Below are 20,502 nucleotides of genomic sequence, written 5' to 3'. Positions count from 1 at the left end.
CAGGCTGGGCAACCAATAAAAACAGAGCTGAGAAGAGCAGATTAAATCTTTTGGCTGGTTTATTGATATTACAACAGACAACTATAGCTCCCTCAGATTCATCCTCCTAATATTAATGGTCCACTCTAAAATGCAGGACTTCAGGTAGTAATAATGAATATAAATAGCGTGTTTTGAGCCCTCCCCATCATTTTAGACCTCCACAAAACAATTAACTGATCTCCTCAAGAGCCACTGCACATTTGCTAGCACTCAAACAGCTATCACAGAGGAGCTGCTGATTTGACAGTCAAGGCACCTCCTTTGGAGTCTTCAGATTTGTCCTATTTCTCAACCTGAAGTCTCTGAAAGTTTTGTTATTTCTTTTTCCCCTCTCTTTGCAAAATGCCAGCTAGTTTAAATGTCCTGATGCCAAAATTTTTACACTTAAGATTTAATACCAATGATAGAAAACAAGAACATGGTGAAAAATATATATGTGAGGCTCACTGAAATAATGAATAAACAAATAAAATATATCCTTCACTTTAAGACTCATTGATCAAATCTTGTGGACATGTCTTTTTATTATCCATTCAGTGTTTTCTTCACCTCTCTGCAAGAGGTCACAAGGCTCTACAAGAGAGCACCTGTGTGGCTTTGGTCCTTCAGCCCCTGGCTAAACAAGTCTGCTCAACAGTAAGTTTGCCTTGGACTTCTGTTCCTCCTGTCCTGTCATTCTGTTGACCTGCCAAATCTGTGTCCCTGAGCTGTTCATTGCACTTAACTACCGCTATTAACTACTAGCTATTGCTGTTCACGGCATTTAACTAACTGGGCAGTGCGAGGTCCCAGAGGCAGATAATGTGAATGCACTGCTGACTCACTGCCTTTACTGTGTTTTTCCCAAGCTTTCACAACCACTTACATGAAATCTTGAAGACATTATGTTAATAAGCATTAAATCAGCTTGAATTAGATTTCTCCCTTAGTTTCTACAGAAGGAATGACAGCAGCTAGTTAGCATATCAGAAAGCACAATACCTAAAGCCCAGATACTTCTTCCGAAGATTTTTTTTCTGCCCGTAATATAACACAATTGCTCTTCCAGACAGGTTGATGGTCAACAGCCTGTTTTACCTGTCTAACAGGAAACATCCCAGGAGACGACATAGTTAAGGCTGTGGGTCTGACAGACACTTTCTCACCTTTTTGCATAAAGAACATGGCATCTCTAACAAGAATGACTTGAATATCGCTTCAAAAGTATGAGAGCCTGCTTTTTTTGGGGAGGTAGTTTCCAACAAGCTACTGGAGATTAATTTTAGATATCTGATCAACTCAAAAACTAGTCCAGTGCTCCGCAGAAAAGACACCATGTGCAAGTCTGGCAAGGGAGGGCAAAGCAGCCATCCTGCCTTGCCAGACCACTGGCAGCCTGGTGAAGAGAGGAGAACTCCTGCCTCTTTTCAGGATGTCAACAAGAAGCTAATTTTCAATGCAGCAAGCAAAAACACACCTTCTAAACTAACAATAAGCTGCTGTATTTGGAGCCTTCTGCATTTCCCTGTAGACAAGGAGGAGTCAAAGCACCTTTTGGGTGCAGTTTCAGCCTTGGTTTGCTCCGAGTGCTCTCATAGCACCCACAAAATTATCACTGTAGATCTTCATCAAGTATGTTTGTTTTATATATAAATGCCTATATTAATTAACAGCTAATTAGCTCCAATATCATGCCTTGTTTTGGCAAGTGTAACGCTTGTTTTCTGGGGCATCTGTAGCCCTGAACTGGGAGATACCTAAACAACTTCTGTGTGGAAATGGCTAGTGTATATTTGTGTTACAGCTCATGTATAGTGGCATTAGAGTGCAAAAGAGGTTTGAGCAAGCCTGGAGAAGATGTAATCCTAAAGTTTCATTTTACCACAGCTGTTTTCATGCATGCATAAAAGTAGCTGTTTTTCAAAAGCTTAGCTTTTGGCCAAATGTTTTTGATCCTTTGGAGGTAGCACAGGTTACAGACCTAGCACAAAACAACTGTCCATCTTTCAAGTTTCTGGCTCAACAACATTAAAAAGATATATCTTTTTAAACAAGAGGTCTCAAAAATCTTCAGCCTGTTCTAAAAGACATAATTTTTCTGTAGTACAGTACACAAGAATAAGTATGGCTTAATTATTCTAGATGAAATCTGTTCTCAATACCCCTAAAATTACCCAAGAACTGGACTCATCATGGAAAACATTTCATGTTTCACAAAGTCATAAGCAACACAAAACAGCAGCCCTAATGGAAAACAACAGTGCTGACAGTAGTACCATTGTAAATACTAAAAAAGCATTAACTTACCCGAGAAAATTCCAGCCACCGATACTGAAAGCGTCTGCTGAGGTTAAATAACCTTGAATAAACCATCCTCCATACCAAATAATTGGCAAGAGTCCTGTTAAATTAGACATATTTTTATCAGACATTTAAATGCATATGACGTCGTGCAAACCACCCACAGAAATATTTCTACAAACATTCAAACTGAATGCTAGAAATTTCACCTTGAAAATTAATGAGTGATGACCAAATTGATAAATCCCTCTTACACAGAAGAATCTGTATGATGGCAGCTAGTTAATGCATAATTATGCAGAGGATATTTATAATGCATCTGTCTCCTAGTATGTCATTCTTTGAGTAATGTGTTTTTTGGGGGGACATATTTTCCATATACGTGGCAAGACTTGTGTCATAATAGTAGATGTATAAAAATTCTATGACGAGACAGTAAAGTGATTTTTTTTTCTTGTAAATCAGATTGACTGTTATCTTTTCTTATTACTAGGATGGAAAAATGGTGACATGAAACAAAATAATTCTCCATCCCATATATACTAGGTACTACCACTATGTCATATTTTCACTTTTCATTAGAAGCCATTATTTTGCTAAAAAAGAAAAAAGAAAACTTACTAGCCACAGAGTTCATATATTTACTTAATATATTAAGTATTATCACTCATGTTTTGCCTGTCTCAAAAGGGAATTCTTAGTAGCAAAAATCAGTGTCCAGAGCCAGGGGCAGAAGCCATGGAGGACAAACCAAATACTGCAAGTACAGCCTTTTACACTCCTTATCACCCCTTTTCAGATCCTCATCCTGTCTCTTGCCACAGAGGGAAGTGCACAAAGCATCCATGGAAAGAGGGGCAAACAGGCATCCTCCTCCCACTTCAATTCCCAGGGTCTCAGGACCAAATTCACTCCATGCACCTCATGGTGTAAGGCTAGGCATGCTACATAACACTAAGTATATCCCCTCCTTTAAGATTCAGATGAATATACATACATATATATCTATAAATATTTGGCAAATTTGTCTAACATGAATAATAACACACTTACAGCACAGTACATGTTACAGCAGCCGGCATGGTTAGCTGTGATTGAATGATCAAACCACTCTGAGATAATGTTTAGGCTAATTAAAAAAGCATTCCAACCTAAACAACAATACCAGAAAGATATCCATTTTCACCTTTAAACACTGACAGTAAAATGTCCTAAAAGATTTCAGTTCTGTAAAAGATTTTAGTCTGGTAAAGCACACAAATTCCACAGCCTCACAACTATGTGCTGCAGGTATTTCAGAAGAGCTGACTGGCATGCACGCTCCTGAGCGAGCTACCAAATCCTTCAGTTTATCAGGAAGCAATTCTGTGACTCTAAAAGAGTGTTTATATGAGTCCTATTGACTACACAGTTTAAGCACTTCATTTCCATCAAAATTTTCAGGTAAAATACCTGAACGATCTAGACCACTATCATGAAGCAATTCTATATTACAACGCGTGCTTAATTGCTAAGGGAAAAAAAAAAGACCAATTCTGCCCTCTGTGTGCTTTCTGTTTGTATTTGGAGGCACTTATCCTTACCTCCCAGTTAGGGAACGTTGTTCGGACTGGTAGTGAATCAATGGTCAAAATTTATTAATTATAAATTTAGAAAGGGTGACTTACGCAAAGCCACAAATACGGGTGCTAATTCTAAAAGCTTTGTAACAGGCAAAAGTCATGAAGGCAGGTATCAATTTCAGGAAATATACCCAAGTTAACTGAGATTGATTTAATTTGGGCAGGTAAAGAGCAGACACCACCTAAACTCAAGCTCTCTGATGAGATTATAAACACACTAAGATCCATAGATGCATCAGATATCTACAAAACAGGAAAAGTTTCATTTTAAAACTCAGAAGAATCTGTTTATTTTTAGCATGTTTATATTGATTTTTTGGCTTTAAAATATCGAGTCGCTTCACTTGGTTTTAAAAATAACATTTTTCAGTTATAAAATGCCTTGCAGTACATATTTCTGGATAATTTTCATCCCAGTTCCACAAATAAGGCCACTGAGGCTTGGAGACATTGACCTCTTCACAAGGAGTGAGACGCAAACCCAAAATAAAACCCAAATCCCGTCTGCACTTCCGATGAGACTACAGCGCTTGTTGTTGTAACCTTCAGGAAGATTACAGTACATTGTCCCCTATTTTAACTTCAAAACGATTGTGACAGGGAGAAGTGTAGGCTGACTCTTTCTTAAGCAAGATGATGGTTATTGTGATACATGCTCCCAAAGGAAGTGGTAGCCAGCCTGCTTGCTGGGACAGTTAAAATTATACCAGAACTTACAAGTATCTGCTAAGGAATGCTGTATCCTGTCTGGGACTAAAGTAGGTTATGCACATAAAATTCCATTACTTTGTAATATTTTAATCCACCTGTGAGTGGCAATAAAGAGGACAGATTTAGTGTGAGACAGATGGACAAATTAATTGGCATTTTAATGAAACTAGATCCCTTACACAAATTTTGAAATTTGCTTGAATTTTTTGTGCAGAGTTGAATTGTGCTTCTAATTATAACTGCTTAAAAATCTCTGTCTATACCATTAAAAGCACAAACTCAAACCAAATAATCCAAACTCAGCACTCCAAGTAATTTTTCAGAGGCAGGTGAGGAATACTGAGGAAATCCAGTGCCCTCATCCTTTTCTAAAAAAAGAACTTCCTCTTACCACTGCAGGAATTGATAGATTTGTACCTCTGCGTTACTTGCCCCATACTGCAAAGATGCAGTAAAGCCAGCAAATGGAAACCAGTTATTCATTCTGACACCCACAAAAATAGTCCAAGTGCTTCCTGCAAGAGCTGCAAAGACCTCTGCAATGAGGACACACTTGCACTGCATCCTGTTTATTGCCCTGCTGTAAGGCAACAACATGCAGGTAACTGGGAAGGGCAAGAGCTGGCAGAGCATGGCCATGCTGCAGCTGTGCCATTATTTTATTTATAGCAGAGTTACATCTATTTCTCCACAGTATGCCTTTGCTTCCTATAATAGATACAGACTCCTGTGAAAAGGAGTCAGTACGCTGAAGAAATCACTGGAGATTTCTTAGGAAGAAAATGCGAGTTGCTTCGGCATTGGAGATGGCTTAAACTCCTTAGTCCAGGCTTAATGAAGGCTAGATACCGCTCAATACTCTTGGATACCCTGCAGCAGTGGGATGCTCCCGGGCTCATTTCCCAGCTATGCCCTAGCTTGGGAGTGTGGGATGATCCAAGTTACATTGCAGCCACATATGTCAAGCCCAATGTAATAACTTGATTATATTTAGAGGCATCACCCAGTAAAAACAGGCAGATTGTATGAAATTTACTCTGCACCCTTCCTATGTGCTCTTTCCTTGTAACAATGCAAATGATTTCCCGGTTCAAACTTGATTAGCAGGTTTTCTAAGGCAAGTTTTTAATATGTCGATTCTGTGAGTCTGTAGGACTACACATTTCCATCACAGAAAGTTGTTTCTGCAGCCAGACTTAATTCTCACCCCATTCTTCCCTCCCCCTGAAACAATCTTCACTGAGCAGATTACCCCATCACTGTCTTTTTGTTCCACATTTGAACAGTGGCTATGGCAGCGGGGTGCTCATCTGGGAAAAGGGCACAAAAGGTTCTGGAATAAAAATACAATTTAGGAATACAAGCTGTGCAACTGAAAAGAATATGAACTCAGTCAAAGTAAAAGTGTATTTAAATCCACAGTAACACCTCCAAACAGTCAACTGCCTCTCTTAATGATGCTGAACCTCCTGAAGAGATAAAGAAATTAATTCATATTCTCTTCACTGAAGCAAGTCTAAGATTTTGGAATGCTTTACTAGGAATTTTGTCTGCATAAATATTTACTATAACAAACTAAAAGCATGTTGTTTGCATTAATTTAACCTTTTAAACATCATATGGAGAATGAAAAATGGGATTATCCATAAGAAAAAGTCATTGTTAAGCCTTTAGAATTTGCCCTAGAGGCAAATGTTAAGGCTTCATTGTTAGGGGTTTGAATTAATAAGATTTCCTCATTTTCTCCAGAAGGATAACAAGGTTACTTCTGGAGCAATGCATGACATTTTAGGTAATGAGCATTATCAACTAATAGATAAACATGGTCTTTGTTATCATGCAGACTCTTTGGATGGTTTTCATGTACAGTAATTTGAAGTCTATTTGGGTTTAGTTTAGCATTTTGTTATTTGCTATTTCTAAGATTTTAGGATGCATTTATCTTAGGGCAAGACTAAGCAGCACATGCCTATAACATCAGTTCACATAAGCCGTTATTAGATAGACCATCCGAACATACTAGAAATCAGAGAGAGATGTTGCCCGTTTTCTCCACCCTTTGGGAGGCAACCAGGAAACTGGTCCAGAGCTTCCCTGAAGAAGGGCATGGACATTCTTGCTGGTCATGACTCCAGCCTTCCTCTGCTAAAACACACGGGCTGTGTTAATTCCTCTTTAACACTCAGAGCCAATTTTGACTTGGCTAAGACCCTAACAGAAAAAGTCTCAGTTTGTTTACTTTGTGGTTAGAGAACATATTTGCATGGATGTGTGTTTTCACACAGGCAGTAAATTATGCTCTGTTGTTTTGCCACATGTGCGTCCTTTAAATCATCGTTTTATCCCCATTAATATAACTAACTTTGAGATAAAAAGCATGGATATCCCAACCCATTAAGAAGACTTTCTTCAGTAGATTAGAAGTGGAACACTACAAGTATTTGTCTGAATTATACAAAATAAAGCTGTTCAGTGGTCTGGAGGCAGAACAAACAGTTATTTTTATTTTTATTACAGTTTGATCTGCTTGCCATTTTTACAAGTGTTATGAATTCATATGAACATTTTGTCAGTGGAGGAGCAACAATATAAGAACAATCCCTCTGAATTATTCTTTTTTTTTATGATATATAAATTTAGTTGTGACCATATCAAACCACAAACAGAGAATGACCTTCTGGAGACAACATTCTAGTGTTTTTAAAAAGCTCAGTAACACACATCAGCAGAGAGCAAAGTATCACAGAAACTGCTTAGATATTATCAACAAGGAGATGTTTCTAAATGGGATGTCATCTTAACTTGTTTTTTTTCATCACCTTCCCCACAGCTGTTTTGCTTCCATATGTAAAGCACAAGTCTAATCTGGGCTACCTGCATTTTACAACTGTATTCTACAGAAGCAAATGATTTCACAAGTTACAAGACCTGCACAGATATGAGAGATTGAATCCATCTGCAAAGAACAGCTTTACTGCAAGTTCTGGGTTTTTTAAAGTAAAAAAATATATATATGCTTGAAAGGTGCTTTTACTACACACAGGCTAACAACTAACTCTTCATTCAAACAAGACCCAAACCTTTTACTACCAATTCCAAGAACATTTCAGACACCTAAAAACCACAGAAAATGTCCAGCATTTAATGGCCCTCCATAAACATGATTGAAAGCATCATAGGATCCTTACTTTTTCCTTTCATTTTCTAGTATCCTGAACAAGTCTTTGAAGTACTGGGGAACACGGACAATCACATTTTCTGAAGGACCTATATCTTTAAGCTCAGGGTAGAGTCTAGTGTCAATCACCTTCTTGATGTATCCCAGCCAGTCAAACTGAAAGGACAAAGAAAAGGCTGGTTAAAACAGTTTATGAAGAGAGTTGATATATTAATTTACTTCCATGTTAGAGAGTTATGGCTTCAGAACTTTTCTTATTGAAAAATAGGAACTTTATTATAACGCTTTGTCATTACAACTGATTTCAACCTTCAGTAAAGTTGCAACTATATTTAAAAGAACAGATGTTAAAACGGATAACACACATTCTTAGTGTTATTCCTTTAAAATGCTGCTCTCTGGACACTAAACAAAACTTTAATTATATAGGTCAGACTTTAAAAGAATAATTGCAATTATCCCTTACTAACCTGTGGAATCATGGCACTAAGCTCTGATATATTCATTTTATTGTACATCACCTCACTGGTTCGATTCTCATAAGGAATCATGATCTGGAGAGGGAAAAAAAAGGAAAAAAAAAACAGGTAAGGAAAGCAAGGATTATCTTCAAAAGATCCACTCTGACACCATCACTGTACATCATAACCCTAGTGTAGAACTACTCATTTTCAAAGCATTCATGACATTATCTTTCTAAAGATGGCAATTAGCTAGGAGATGGAACATGGTTCATTGTCAGTGTAACTAATTTCCATGGTATTTAATGGGCCACATGTCTCCTTTGAACACGTCAGTATAATTAGAGCTAAATTGGTCTAAAGAAATACTTAAAGATTCCTGAGAGAACACACCTAATCCATTGGTACTCATTCATTCTGTCACTGTAAATAGAAACCAACTCAAAACTATATAGCATTGAAGGTCAAATCTGAAATGGGGATGCTGAGAAAAGTTTTCACCTACTGGGTTTGAACTTGCGCCTTGCTATAGACTGATCCCATCTGGGGGAACAGCTCCAGTTTTTCCCTCTTTTGCCCCAGTATCCTGATTTCCATAGCAGAAAACCAGGACATACAGGCCAAACATGAGCAAAAGTACTCCCCAACCAGGCTTCTCATCTGCGTGAGCAGAGGAGTCTTTGGTAATTGCACTACCAGAGTCCAAGGACATAGCAAAAAAAATTCCTACATGAAAACAAGTTTGTTTATAAATGACAAGAACATTCAGATTCCAAGATGATGGTTTGGTCCATAAGAGAGAAACTGAATACATATCTAGTTCAGCCCAAAATTTTCTCGCTCCTCAAGATCTACAAGAATCCTTGATGGTCATTCCAGCTGAGCTCTAAGGTAAATCCTTTACAACAAGTTCTACACTGGACAGTTTAAACAGGGCACAGAGTTTGACACCAAACTAACCAGACAACTGGCAGCTTTCCAACAAAATTTCTACAGTAAACGTTTGCGGTTTTACTCTTGTTTAAGCCATATTGAAAAAAAATACAACTTTATTTTCCCTTTTACAAAACACATTTATCTGACAAATATCTTAATTTTCTTAAACCTACTTTCTCCTTTCCTCTTCCCCTAATTTTCCCATTTTCTCCACTAATTTAAATCTACTTGAAATCTTCCATGTACACAGAAGCTCTGTCCAAGTATGCAGCCCCTTTCTATGGCCACAGCATCTTCTCCTATTCTTGCTGTCTTCCTGTCAACTCCCTCGAGTTTGCACACAAGTCCTCACTTGTACATATTCACTTAAAATGAATAGAAAGGAACATGTAGTGTAGTAAAAGCCAAGTGACAATGAACAGGACAGTCTGTCTTGAAACAGCACTAAAATGTTTATATAATTCATCATGCTTGCTGGGATCACATAATGTTTCACGTCCCTGGACAACTTCCATCTAATATTTGAACATAGCAGGATTATTCATACTAAAGGGAAATTAGATAACCATGACCCAGCATGGCTTGCTCCATAAAGATATGCACTATTAACCTGAAGGACTGTAATATGATCCATGCCATCTTATATGGAACTTCATATATACACTAAATCTGGGGATTAAAGCTCATTTAATCACTTAACATGTGACAAGCAAAGCACTGGCACTATCAAAGAAAGACAGCAATACATCTTCTTAATGCATTGCTGAAAGAGAACAAACATTTCCTGTTTTTCCAGTCTACTGGATCATAGAGAAGTATTTGGCTCTAGTACCAGACAGGTTATGTATTGGACTGTGGTGCTGAATAATTGAAGCTGAATATTGGGTTTTATGTAGAGGTTTGACAAAATTTCATCTCTGCTTTCAGTAGAGAGAAGGAAACATACTAATTTACTACCACTGTGGATGGCCCTCAACTCTGCACAGACACTTTTAAAACTACCACTTGCCTTTCCTCCTCTCAAAACCAAAACTAGAACCCAGTCAATAGTAATTTTTCCACTGCATCACCTGCCTTGAACAAAGTCTTCTCTAGTAACAGCAGACCCAGCATTTCAGAAGGGGCAGTGGGAAAGAGAAAGTCTTTCCTTGAAAATACAAAGAAATCCTCGGCTCAGCCGGCAATTCTGCACATCAGCATCAGGTAGGCCCCAAATTTGGGGAATTTCCCAGCTGAGGGAAGTTTTTCTCTCCAGCTTTGGGAGAAGAATAAACATTAGGGGATTTGCAATTCCTGTAGGAGAAATACTGACACATGCATATGGGGAAACAGAAATACTGTTATGACCTTAACAGATCTAAATTAGACTACACAAAAGGGCAAAATATGGCTGAGTAAATCAGTGGGACACTGAGTGCCAGATATAAATGGTCTTTGGCTTTACTAAAATCAGTCTGGTCTCATAATTAAAAACTCTTGGAGTTTCTTGTCCTCTCCCCTAGGGTATCCCAAGAAAGCCATTCAGGAACTAGCTGTGGTGCTACTGAAATCACCACCCTTTCATTAGACTGGTGTCCTACATGAATTAGGGCCAGTGTCCTACATGAATCTTGTGCTGTTTTCAGAGTGTACCTCAGAGAATCCATGTAGTCTGCTTCTATGCAGAGATATGTACAGATGCATAGATGATAATGCAGCATAAGTTGCACAACAGGGACTCAAATTCTGTCTGAATTCAGAATCAATATTCACATTTCAAAGTTCCAAATGTATTTGGATAGTTTGGTTAGGGTTTTTTTCCCCTCAGAATAGAAGAGTGAGTTTCATAATTAATTAATGCAGGATGAATGTTCTGTTTTGGGCTTTGTATTCTTCCTTTATTTTCAATAGATTCCACTCTTTTCCTTCTCTTTCCGAAAAAAATATTATCGCTAAGGTCATCGATAAAATGTCTTTATATTTTCCAAATTTGAAACAGGAATACACTTTGTTTTTAAAACTAGCTTCAATCCCACATAAAGAAATTACCAACCTCAGCAATTTTAATTTCCAGTTTTAGAACTGACTTCATATCAGACTCAGCTCGTGAAGCATTTGCACCCAGAAGTACTGCTGTATCAACCATGAACTGCAAAAACGCGTCTCGGTACTGTAAGGAAAACAAGAGTGAGATGACAACTGGATTTGTGCTTGGACATAGCTGTATCAGTAGGCTGCAAGTACACAGACACAGTAAGGAACAGAATATCTTGTAGTTTTAGGCCTATGCAATCAGACTAAAGCAATACTGTACCTACCTTGAGGGCCTGCTTTTCATCAAATAGAAGAGGGGACAATATGGGTACAAATTGAAACATGGGAAGTTCCATCTCCAGGTGAGGAGGAACTTCTTTCCTGTGAGGGTGACAGAGCCCTGGCACAGGCTGCCCAGGAAGGCTGTGGAGTCTCCTTCTCTGGAGATCTTCCAAACCCGCCTGGATGCCGCCCTGTGCCCTGTGCTCTGGGTGTCCCTGCTGGAGCAGAAAGGTTGGACTAGATGGTCTCTAGAGGTCCCTTCCAACCTCAACCATCCTGTGATCCTGTGAAATAATCCCTATATATACTGTGCAGGACAGACAGAAATATGTGCTGTGGTATTTCAAGATATGCAAATGACACTTCTGGATTAGACTGAAAACACAGCTCTTATGATGCCATTAGACAGCATGGCTGTGTGCACACAAATACTTCCCACAAACTCATACTGAGATCAGTGCAGGACTGAAGAAGTACTCACATACATCTGTAGATCTGCTAGTTGAAAAGATAGGCAAATAAAGTGATACTGCTCTGAACATCCTCTCCCTCCTGTATCCCTGCCACAGCACTACAAACATGCCTACTACAGTGCATTGGTTTTCCTTAGCTATCCCCCCAAAAAGTATAGTTTTAGTCCATGTATATACAAGTGTCAGCAAAATATATTGTATGTAATGGCACCTTTATCTTGACGTTACCTTTCAGAGGTTTCAGAGATATCAGAATACTTTTTATTGAGAGCTACTGGCTCATATTCTAGCACATTAACAGCTTTCATCTCTTAGAGGATACAAGTCTTTGGATTCTGGCATCATCTGGTCACATGGATGTAGCTAGAGAACTCACTAGCTTCTCAGAGAATACAAGAGGAAAAATAAACTGTAAAACCTGAACAGCAATGACTAGTCACTGATGAAAATCTGAGTGGTTATTCCCATTGGGTCTTGGGCTATATGCCATGGATATTGCCCACAATTGATCTCCAAGTGCACGGGAAAAGGTATTGCCATTGTTAAATATTAGCATACACCCTAAACCCTTTGACAAACATCATCAGTTCATGACTTGTCCACAGAAATGTGACAAGGAACTTACAGATAATCAGAACATTGAGGAATCATAAAGGGAGAAGAGGAAGAAGAGCACTTAATCTGTTGAGGGATTCTTGTCTCCTTAGTTAAGCAAAGTTAATTTGTTGTTAATAACCTGCAATGGTACTTGACATGTGCTTGGACTTGCAGCTGGAGGCAAGCCAAATCTTCCCCTCCCCCCCCAAAAAAGGTGGTGCAAGAAACTTTGGAAGAGGATTTGTGGTGGTGATGTTTTTTAAGAGAAAATACATTGAAAAAATAAAAACAAAAAACCACAACCCAATCTCAATACAGCGCTCAACAAACCAAAAGCAACAATGAAGGGGAAGAAAACCCACACTACTGAGCCAAAAAAGAAAAAAAAAAAAGATTGAACTTGAAACACAGAGTTCAAGTTAAGAATACTTACAGATTTAGCTTCTGTGGTGTTTTCTAGATAGTCCTCTCGAGATGCAAGAGATAGACTAGCTTGATCTAGCTGTTAAAAATAAAAGAAAAAATCTTTAATAATTAAGGTCATAAGTATTTTTTCAATCTGAAACCTACAGTCAATTTAATATTTCTGCATTTATAGGAACTCACCTGAATAAATACAACTAGAATATTAAATAAGTGAATGAGCAAATTTCATCTTTTCCCTCTTGACTGCGGTTCTTAACATTTAATACATACTACAAACAAAATAATATAAATCATTCATTAATAGCAGAGTAGGAGTGATTCTCAGTGTAATTCTGATTCTTCAGAAAAAAAAAGCAACACACTATCATCTTTTTTCAGCATTTTAAATTGAAAAGAATATAGTCTTATATTTTGCAGATATACATCCTGACAGTAACAAACCTCAGGCAATTTGGTCTATTCCAATTATATGACTGTTGCTTTAATTGCTTGCCACATTTTCCTGGCTTAAGAGTCAGAGTCAGATGAACTAAGGAAAGCAAAAATATGAGAATCAAACTAAAAAAGTTAACCAAATTCTTCAGTTCATAGGAAAAAAAAAGATTGTGTTGAATTCAGAACAAAGATTTATTTGGAACTTGTATTTTTTTCCCTGATCTACTCATAACTGGGAAATGCTGAATAAGGAGATACGAATTTTGTAATACAGCTATTCCCACGAATAGTCTGAAATACTTTACAGTGTATCTGCACTCTGGAGAATTTGTTATGTTGACAAAGTGGAATGCTGGCTGGCAGATGCCTACTGCAAATCAAGTTCTTAATCAAATTAACAACAACAGCAACAGATTACCCTAAGGAATATAGTTATTCATACAGTGTATGAATTCAGTATTCATACTGAACTGTGTATTTAGTTACTTACATACCTAATTATTAAGTACTACTAAGCATATTGAGCAAAGATACAATTAGGTAAACTTGATTTTCAAGAGACCAACGATAAGGATATATTCAAATCTGCCACTGGGAGGTGACCTGAATGGAAAGGTCCAAGAGAGACCTAAATATTTCCTCTCCTACACATTTTCATATCTTTGAAGCCAAATGAAGTCAGACAAGACCTGAACAGCAGAATAATTTCCTTAATATAGGAAATTTGATCTGGCATTGACTTGAGTACCCGGGAAACTGTCCTAGAGATGGGAAAAAGTTGCCCTTGCAATGTCAAAACAGATATGCCTCAGTCAAGCGACTTTTTAAAGAACTGAGTCAAAATCAACATCTATTCCAGTATCACCAGTCCACTGTTGTTTCATTCCTAAATATGGCTGTATTCCTACAGCTAACCAAGATGTAGCAATGTAAGAATCACTTTTTTTTTCTTTGTAATAATAATAACCATAAATACGTTAAAAAAACTTCTACTTTGGCCCTTCTCTCTTGCCTTCATGCAGTGCATACTCGTCTCTTCTGGATGCTCAGCATAAACAACAGCAATGTATTTGGGCTCAGGCTCTCAGGTTTGCCATGATGAGAATAATAATTAAGAGCAATAATCACAGTTTTCTGGATTTTCTTGAGATTACAGCCAGGCAACATTTTGTTTTCTTTTTCTAGATTTAAACCATTATTTAATGCTACACCCTGTTAACCAAATGGTAATATTTTAGTTTAAATCCAATAACTATTCAGCAAAAAGGTTAAGTATATTCTACATTTCAAGTTTGATGTGTCTGGGACACCTCTGTGTTTTAAGGTGCTATTAAGCACAAGAGAAGCACAAAATAAGCACAGGAAAAATATCTCCGATTCAAAATATCTGCTACTGAAATACCATTCTTCATAGACAAAAAACATTCTTCATAAAACAGATGAATCATAAGCAGTATCCAGAATCCACCCAGGACCGGATATCCACCTCTTAGTTTTACACACACAGACCCTGGATATTTTTTGATATGGAACATATTTGACCTTTTGGGCCCTTTCTCATGAGAAAATATCCTCTACATAAATAATCTTCAAAAGCTTTGGGTTCCAGTTCTTCTAAATTCCCCTAAATTCACACCTACAACACACCTGCAATTCAGTAGATATCAGCAACAAGTTACATGTAAACATTCATGAACGTATTTTAAAAAAATGAGATGACAAAATATCAGAAACTTATTAGATAAACTTTATTTTACCTTGAGGATATATTGATTGGACATTTTGTCATCAGCAGCCACATATAAACGGATGAAGACAGAGTTACTGTATTGGCCACGAAGAGTTGCCAGGGCTTGGACTAAACTAAATCTCCTTTCTGACCACAGTCCTTCAGGTCCAATGCTCGATTCCAGCACAGGCCACCGGAAAGGTGAATGCTTCAGTATACTTAACAGTGGTTTCACATCAGCTTTTTCAATTTTATCTGAAATTTCCAAGAGACAATAATTACTTTCCAGACAATTCAAATCCAGCAGCAGCCACAGGAGGCACAAAGATTTATTGGCACTGATTGATTCCTAGGCAAGACAAAGCACAACAGCTGAGACCTAATGCCTCTGGTGTACTTCGGAACAGAGAGGCAGGAGAGTCCTGTCACAGTTTATCTGGATCAAGAAATACAGGGCAAATCAGTGCCTTAAAAAAAAAAATGGAAGGAATGAAAATGTATATCTTCCTTTGGAACCAGGAAACAGTATATGGACTTAGCTGGTTCTGGAAAGGGGTTTCTGTGAGCTATCAAAACTAGAAGGGTCAGCGTATGATCACTGAGACTGTGGGGCAGGTTGTCAGGAAACAGGTTGGCAGGATAACTGACGACCAGTTTCAGAGTATGCTGGAAGAAAAAACTTAATTTTAGGGGAAATTAAGAAAGAGATCCAGAAGGACAAAGGACAATGAGTGACAAAATTGGCTGCCCAGCACTCAGGTCTCTGACACAAGCTGAGTGTCAGACTCAGCTATGCTGACACGGTGGTGTATCCGGCTAACACACCTCACCTTACAGTAATATTTGCGAGTGCTGCAAAAATGTGGCCATAGAGTTTCTAGTTCAAATAGGTGTGACATTCAACTAACTAATGAGTTAAAATTCTAGAACCTTTCAGCCCTCCCCACTTTTCTTTAAATTCCTTTTTTGCACAACATTTCTGCAGGGATGGGTGTTCACAGCCCCAGGTCCACAGACACACCATGACTGTGAAATTTCCATCAGAGGCTCCAAAAGCCATGGGCTCCTCTGACTTGCCACGCAATACCTCCCAAGATATGGCATTATTCTTTTGCATAGGTAATAAACCTTTCACAGCTTTCAGACATGCAGACCTCTCTGTAAAACTAACTTCTTGTGCCTTAATGTACCCCTGTCTTGGTAGTCAGCTTCAAAAAAGGACACAGGACCTTGTGCATTCAGTTGAATCTCAATAGGCAAAACCTGTGCAGCTGCATGGCACTTCAGCAAGGTCAGCAGAGAGCAAAGGGGCCTGCCTTTGCCAACATGGGTAACACACAGCTGTCCCTCTTAGAGGAGGGCACTTACGCTCATTCATACAGGAGGCATAAAGGATCTTGGCCTTCTGTACAGCTTCAGTGTCCCGTCTTTTGCTGATAGGTTTCTCAAGCAATGCTGAAAAAAAGAAATGACATTCTTTTAACATCTTGGAAAAATACTGCCTGTTTGCCTGTCTCAGTGATTGCTTTAATCTTGATGAGGAAGGCACCACATGTATTTTTTAAGCAGTAACACAAGCATAGGAGGCATTTTCACTTTCTTCCACCTTGACACAGAATGTTATTTGGCATGGTTGCTTTTTAATAGGGATATTTTAAAGATGGTTGACTGATACGGCTTATTGCCATCTTCACAAACAACTACGTCAGCAAACTGAGGGGACTGAAAACTGTGGGGCCAGAATATTCTGGCCTCTTAGCCAGAATAGAGGGCAGGAATTGAGTTTCAAGTGGCTTAGCCCCTGGTGTGGACATGTTGTAAAACTGGAGTCTAAATGAGGAGGTGATCCTGGGAGCAAGACCACTGAGGTTCACATGTGCTGGCTCTGCTGTAGCTGCGAACAGCCAAGAGCTCTCCCTTTGCCTGTCAAACACAGCACAATCTCAGTACTGAAGACAATACAGAGCTAAGGAGCCATGAAAAACTTCATGAACACCTTCTTTACATCATACTCCACAGAGTGCTGGGTTTGGAAAGGTTTTATAAGGCCATCCACAGCACAGACTAGCTCCATGCTATGCTGTGCCTGAGCTAAGCAGCATGTCCAAAGAAAGTGCAGTGCTGAAGAGCTGATGGTCTTCCAAAACTAGCAGAACCTCAGTGGGACTTCATAGCACCTAACATGGCAAAACCATGGCACTGTTACTTGTCTTTACACACTGTTACTGGGGGTTATGTTGAGTAATGAAGAGTTGACTGCATTTGCAATCCAAGAGTAGCACTCCCTGCACACCAGGGGCAGTTGCTAGCTTCTAGCCCATGTCCTTTCCAGTAACTCACCAGTTTTCTCTCTAGATTACCTCCCAAAGGAGGTAAGGAGGGAAAAGTATGGCTGAGTGGTGCCACTAACTTACATATCTGAAAATGGTCTGTGTTTTAGCACTACTTCCCTTAGAATTAGAAGCAGACCTCTAGAGGTAAGATTTAAAGACATTTATTTCCAAAGTTTTACCCAGTACCTTAAAGAACTTGCTGTACGGCACATTTCAATTATTCCTCTACCATATGAGCCTGAACACCTACACTCAAGGGAGGGAAAGAGCACAAAAGTACTGGGGAAGCAAACCATAGCATAGCAAACCACTGCCAGCTCCAGTAAGGAGCAGTGCAACAAGGTGCTACAGCTGAACCCAGTCTATGGTCATTTCTTCAGCCATACTGCTGACATCAAACTGTTTATTAGTCACAAATATCCTAGCAATGAGCAAATGCCCCTCATTCCCTTGCTCCTCTTCTCTTTCTCCCTCAGAAACACCTCATGCATTTGCATCTTTGAGAAATGTAATGAGATCATTCCGTTTATGTTATGGGTTAGATTTTCCCTAAATCTACTGCTGGACGGGATTCACAGCAACTTTGGTTGGGAATTCTCAAATTCTTAATATTTCTCATCTTCTTAAGCACAGTATAATAGCAGTCACTGACACCAGCACAGTTCTGCACAGAATAATCAGATCTGTTCATGTTTTAAGAATGGAAATTTAAAAGCAATCATAAATCAAACCTATATAAAACCAAGGATGAAAAAGCATATTCCAGTTACAGTTACTGCAATAATTTCTGTTCCTTGCTAGTGAGTTACATAGCCATGAAATTTGAATCTAATAAAATTCAATAGCTAAAGCCTTGCTGAAACTCAAGAGAGAAACAATGGATGAGACTGAATAAAATAAAATCAACTTTAGGAATATACCTGCACAAAATCCTATTAAAATCAGACCTGGTATATTCCCATCAAATAACCCTGTTCTAGCTTCTTAGCACTATTGCAAAGTGTGATGTAGGCATCGGACACTGCTAATTTTCTCAGAATTCATTTATGAAGAAAACACTTGATTCTGATTGTGTAAAATCCCCTGTCCATACATGAAAAACAAAATAAGGTGCCTGAATCCTGTGCCCAGGCACTGAAATGGGGAGAGGGATCCTTGAACACTCTTTAGACAAAGGAGGTTCTTCAGCCTTAACCCTCAAGCCTCAACAAAAATTTTAGAAACTCAGCTCTGGAATATTGGAATTTATCTGCTTTCTGCATTAGCTAATTAAAATCCAAATACAAGTTTTAGAAGTACTCCAATTTAACTTACAAAATATATTCATCTTTAATGCCCTTCAGTATAAGGGTTCTTAAAGAACAAGAAGAGGCAAGAAGCACTGCAGAGTAATGAAGAATACAGATAATAAATGACGCTATCTACAGGTTAGGGTATCCATGGAAAGGAAATCACTGCTGTGATAGTAACCAGTGTAGAAAAATATAGCCAGCTTCAAATTAGCCAAGTGAGGGAGTACATTCCTAGCACTTCCGAGAAAATCCAACTCTTAATATAGCTGGGCAGGGATGCGACTTTCCAACTTGTCCAATTTTAATGACTGCAGATATTGTCTCTTTCTATTGATTGAAGGCAAGACCTATGGAGCCTGCCAAGGGATGGGTAGAGAAAGATGTCCACGGGTCAGCTAATACCCCAGATACTGGCTGAAAAAGCAACAGGCCTTCTGTTTATTTTCCTACTCTGCCATTCCAGATGACTGTTGTCTCCTCTAACTGGGAGAGCATATGTAGTTGTGTAAGTCCATTGAGAAGCTAAGTCTCATGAATTTTTGATTTCATTGTCTGGAATTAAAAAGTGAGGCCAAGTTAGGGTGGGCAAGGTTACCAATGGCTTGACTAAAGCAATTCACTCAGCAGTAAGATGGACAGTGAATTTTGTCTTTCTTGCAACTTTTTTTATTTATTTATTTGGAATTAAGACCATTTTCTGAATGAAAAAAATAGAGAGCTTTAGCTTCCCCAGATAATCTTCTACTTCAAGTTCCAAATGTTAACTGAATTCAGCTTGAATCTACAAGCTATTTCAGTAGGAAAAAAAATAATTTTCAGCAGATTCACTGGTTACGAGAGAAACTTTATTCAGCTTCTGTCAACATCAATTTTTAAGGGACAAAAAAAGATTGTGAAATATACAGAAATTGTATGACACACACACACACACAAAAAATTAGAAGCAACTGTCCATTTGTTATCTCCCAGTTAAAGGTTAATACTAAACATGAAAACACAGGCCACAGTGGTGGCCACTGATAGAACTAGAGGAAAAGGCCACAAACTGAGGCAGCAAAAGTTCCACAAGAACCTAAGGAAAATTTTCTTAACTCTGAGGGCGACAGAGCCCTGGCACAGGCTGCCCAAGGCATTTGTGGAGTCTCCTTCTCTGGAGATCTTCAGAACCCACTTGGATGCTGCCCTATGCGACAAGTTCTAGGTGACCCTGCGTGTGCACTTAAGGATTCTATGATTCTGATTCTATGAACTTTCCATAACTATTGAAATCATGATCACAATGCATAATCGCAAGTGATCAGCAGCAATCACAATTTAGTAACTTACTACTAGTAGTAGTTGCTGCTGGTAGTGGGATAGTGGGATTCACATCCACACAGTGCAACATCTGTTGAAAATGCAAAGCAAAATATGGTAGCTTGAAACCATCACCACATGCAAAGAGAGATACTACAGATTAAACCACTACGAAGCTTGTGTTTGTTTTGTTTTCTTATTCACAACAATTTAAAGCCTGTATATGAGCTGTAAATGTGCCTCCTGCATGGCCATGAGCAACTTGTTAAGCTGCGGCAGCTCAAGAATCTGATCACTAGTCCCTAGCCAAATATAATACACAATTTTGGATGGTTACTATAGCAAAGCTCCACTTGACAATCATGTCTTTTGTGAGATGTGTTTCAAATTCATTCT

At 38.6% G+C, this 20,502-nt stretch overlaps 1 protein-coding gene across 1 annotated transcript in view; it reads right to left on the bottom strand.

Moving 5' to 3' along the window:
• The window catches only part of PHEX (phosphate regulating endopeptidase homolog X-linked), a 94,329-nt gene that overhangs the window by 55,637 nt on the left and 18,190 nt on the right, over positions 1 to 20,502 (bottom strand). Inside the window, exons 4-10 of the mRNA XM_026052091.1 lie at positions 16,554 to 16,640; positions 15,214 to 15,440; positions 13,029 to 13,097; positions 11,263 to 11,379; positions 8,304 to 8,387; positions 7,844 to 7,989; positions 2,329 to 2,422 (exon numbers count right to left, since the gene is read on the bottom strand). Of these exons, the coding sequence (XP_025907876.1) occupies positions 2,329 to 2,422; positions 7,844 to 7,989; positions 8,304 to 8,387; positions 11,263 to 11,379; positions 13,029 to 13,097; positions 15,214 to 15,440; positions 16,554 to 16,640 (824 nt within the window). The remainder of the gene's footprint in view (positions 1 to 2,328; positions 2,423 to 7,843; positions 7,990 to 8,303; positions 8,388 to 11,262; positions 11,380 to 13,028; positions 13,098 to 15,213; positions 15,441 to 16,553; positions 16,641 to 20,502) is intronic.

This window comes from Nothoprocta perdicaria, unplaced genomic scaffold (genome assembly GCF_003342845.1).
Source record: "Nothoprocta perdicaria isolate Ctin4 unplaced genomic scaffold, notPer1 scaffold_112, whole genome shotgun sequence".
Taxonomy (NCBI): domain Eukaryota; kingdom Metazoa; phylum Chordata; class Aves; order Tinamiformes; family Tinamidae; genus Nothoprocta; species Nothoprocta perdicaria.
This window is presented reverse-complemented; position numbering and strand designations above follow the sequence as displayed.